The sequence below is a fragment of the Stegastes partitus genome, unplaced genomic scaffold, assembly GCF_000690725.1.
Source record: "Stegastes partitus isolate 25-593 unplaced genomic scaffold, Stegastes_partitus-1.0.2 Scaffold382, whole genome shotgun sequence".
In the NCBI taxonomy this organism is placed as follows: domain Eukaryota; kingdom Metazoa; phylum Chordata; class Actinopteri; family Pomacentridae; genus Stegastes; species Stegastes partitus.
The window spans coordinates 283,151-285,651 of record NW_007578113.1 but is presented as its reverse complement, the minus strand read 5'-3'; the positions used below and the strand labels follow the sequence as shown (position 1 = coordinate 285,651).

The window sequence follows — 2,501 nt, the reverse complement described above, 5'->3', positions numbered from 1 at the left end:
GTTACCTGTCCAGGTGAACCTGCCTTCACCCTGAGTCAGCTGGGATAGACTCCAGCCCCCCATAGTGAGGATGAAGGAGTAGAGATGATGGAGATAGTGGACAACATGCTGGAAAAACCACCTTCAAAGTGATGTATAGCAGTGAGGAATATCTACAAATGAAGACAGACTTCAGTCATGCTAGCTTCTTTAATCAGGGGCTATGAATGACTCATTGTGCACTTCTTCAGCAACTCCAGTCGAGCTACTTTTGAGCAAAGCATGAATCCTGGTAAAGCTGCCTGTGGCTCTGTGGGTGTTTCTGTCTTTACTGTGATGAATCTTCATGCTCTGCTAACCTTCGCTTTGATAGAAAACAAACATTCCAAAAAGTTTTCTTTCCAAGCAGAGAGTTTTGTGTTTTGTGAGAGCAGAACAGACTGGATCTGCTCTGACATCCGAGGCCAGCAGATGACAAGAAGATCCTCAGTAATTATGAGTCTTGTTTAGTTTGCTGTTTGTTTTTGGTTTGTTCTTATTCATGCAGCTGGAATGTTTCTGCATTTGGTGTTTAAAGCAAACTTAAAGTCGCTGACCAGAGCGTTACAGATCTGCTGACTCATTCTTCCAAAGCAGTCTTTTCTTGTTTCTGCTGTACGTCCTCTGTGCGAGTCTTCCGTCTTTGTGGAGTTTAAAAAAAGTTTCTTCTGCACGCTGACTTAAGAGGTTCTCTGACACGTGGCAACAGAGCCGAGGACCTCAACACATGATGTGATGAGAAGCTTATAGCGTCACTTCCTTTTTGTCTTGATGTTCTTAAATTGTCATCTTACGTGTGTTGCTTTCTCAATATCCAGTCTGTCAGTCATATTTCAACTCAAAGACTTTTTGTAGCGCAGTCAGAGGTTTGTTTTGTTGTCAGAATGGTCGGGCTGTAGTGTCCAGGTCCTCTGGTCGATTGCTTGGTTGATGTATTCTCATCAAATCACCAAATGGGTTGATAGTGGAACGGACTATCTGTTAACAACTCCAACCTAATGGAGGCTGCTTGGTCTAATGTATTTACTGTTTGCATTTAATGGAGGCGGCTGCAGGGTGGCTCGCTGGTTAGTCAAGTCAAAATGTATTTATAGAGCACATTTAAAAAAACGATCACAGTCGACCAAAGTGCTGAACATAAAGAANAGTTATCAGCAGGTGGCCCTAACGCTAGCCTAGCCGCCTCTACAAATGTTGTGAAAAATGCCTTTTGCTTTGCTGTGTAACTGAAACAGGAGCTCACCGTTCTGAAACATCTTGGTGAAGTCTCAACCATGCAACAGGCGCGGCAAAGCTGCAGCGTAAGGAAACGTGCATTATTCATTAGGTTGTATTCCAGTTGGACGGGGCGGTTATGAATAATGCACATATTCTGTAAATAGCTTCCAAACAGCTGCCGGAGGACAGAGGGGAATCTGGGCTGTCGGGAAAGAAATGTCTCATTTTTTGGCAATTGGGAGGTCACGGAGGTGTTTAAAGTAGATGTTAGAAATGGGTTGACAAAGGCCATGATAGTGGATCTTAGAGGATGTTTTCTCACAAAGGTTGAGCGGGTCTAACTTTATCCAGTGTCTTTAGCCAATGTTTTAAACCTGGGCTGGAGAGGTGGAAAGATGCTTCCTAAGCTGCATGCTGATAAATCCAGTGTTTGTGGTGCTGTGGTCAGGATCGCGTAGCCTCTGTTCTTTTGATACTGACCACAGTCTGTTTTTAATGTTTGGTTGTGATAGACTTGAACCAGGCAGTGTTCACTTTTGGCGCTGACCCAACATTTCTTTCACGAATTACAAAAAAATAAAGTGATCTGTGTTTCAGTCGAGTTCCAGCGAATAACGTAGCTGCTTTCTAACAGGTGCTTTGGGTTTTCTCTCCTCAGTATCGGATGCAGACGGCAGTGAAGGAGGCTTTCAGCTGAAGAAGGAACATGCCCTGCGGGTGCTGGGCTACATCAGCTCCTGGACACAGAGGTCAGTGCCGCCTCTGCTGAAATCGCATCAAATCTACATATTTACACTGAAACCATGTTCACGACTTTGCTGTCCTTTATTTTGTGTACGTGAAAATTAAAAACTGTAACACCTGCAGCTCTTTGCCTCACCAGTTCACAACAATAGAGAAAGAAAATCTTAATTTTGACCCAACGTGTTGACAGCTACCGTCGTTAAAATGCTGCTTTAATGAAATAGTTGGAAGAAGTATTGAATTGGCGCCGACTGCATGAAGACAAATACTCGTTTGTCACTCGTCTTATCGCCCATGAGTACATGAGGGTCCGCGTGGATTTGCCCGTTGATGTCCACATGCAGCCTAAAACTTTTGTCTGAGCCAGTCCATCACTGATCAGCTGCGCATGTATGTAGCAAAGGTGTCCGAAGCTGTACGTGTTAGCAAGGATTAAGTTAGCTTCGTCAGATTTCTGTGACTTCTGTCTCTTGTGTCTTTTATAGAAAAAAAACTAGAACTAAGGAAAAATAGAAAATCTA

General features: G+C 43.6%; 1 protein-coding gene across 1 annotated transcript in view; it reads left to right on the top strand.

Annotated features, from left to right (window-relative positions):
• The window catches only part of usp34 (ubiquitin specific peptidase 34), a 52,703-nt gene that overhangs the window by 10,622 nt on the left and 39,580 nt on the right, over positions 1-2,501 (top strand). The window contains exon 2 of the mRNA XM_008284976.1: positions 1,895-1,985. Within this exon, the coding sequence (XP_008283198.1) occupies positions 1,895-1,985 (91 nt within the window). The remainder of the gene's footprint in view (positions 1-1,894; positions 1,986-2,501) is intronic.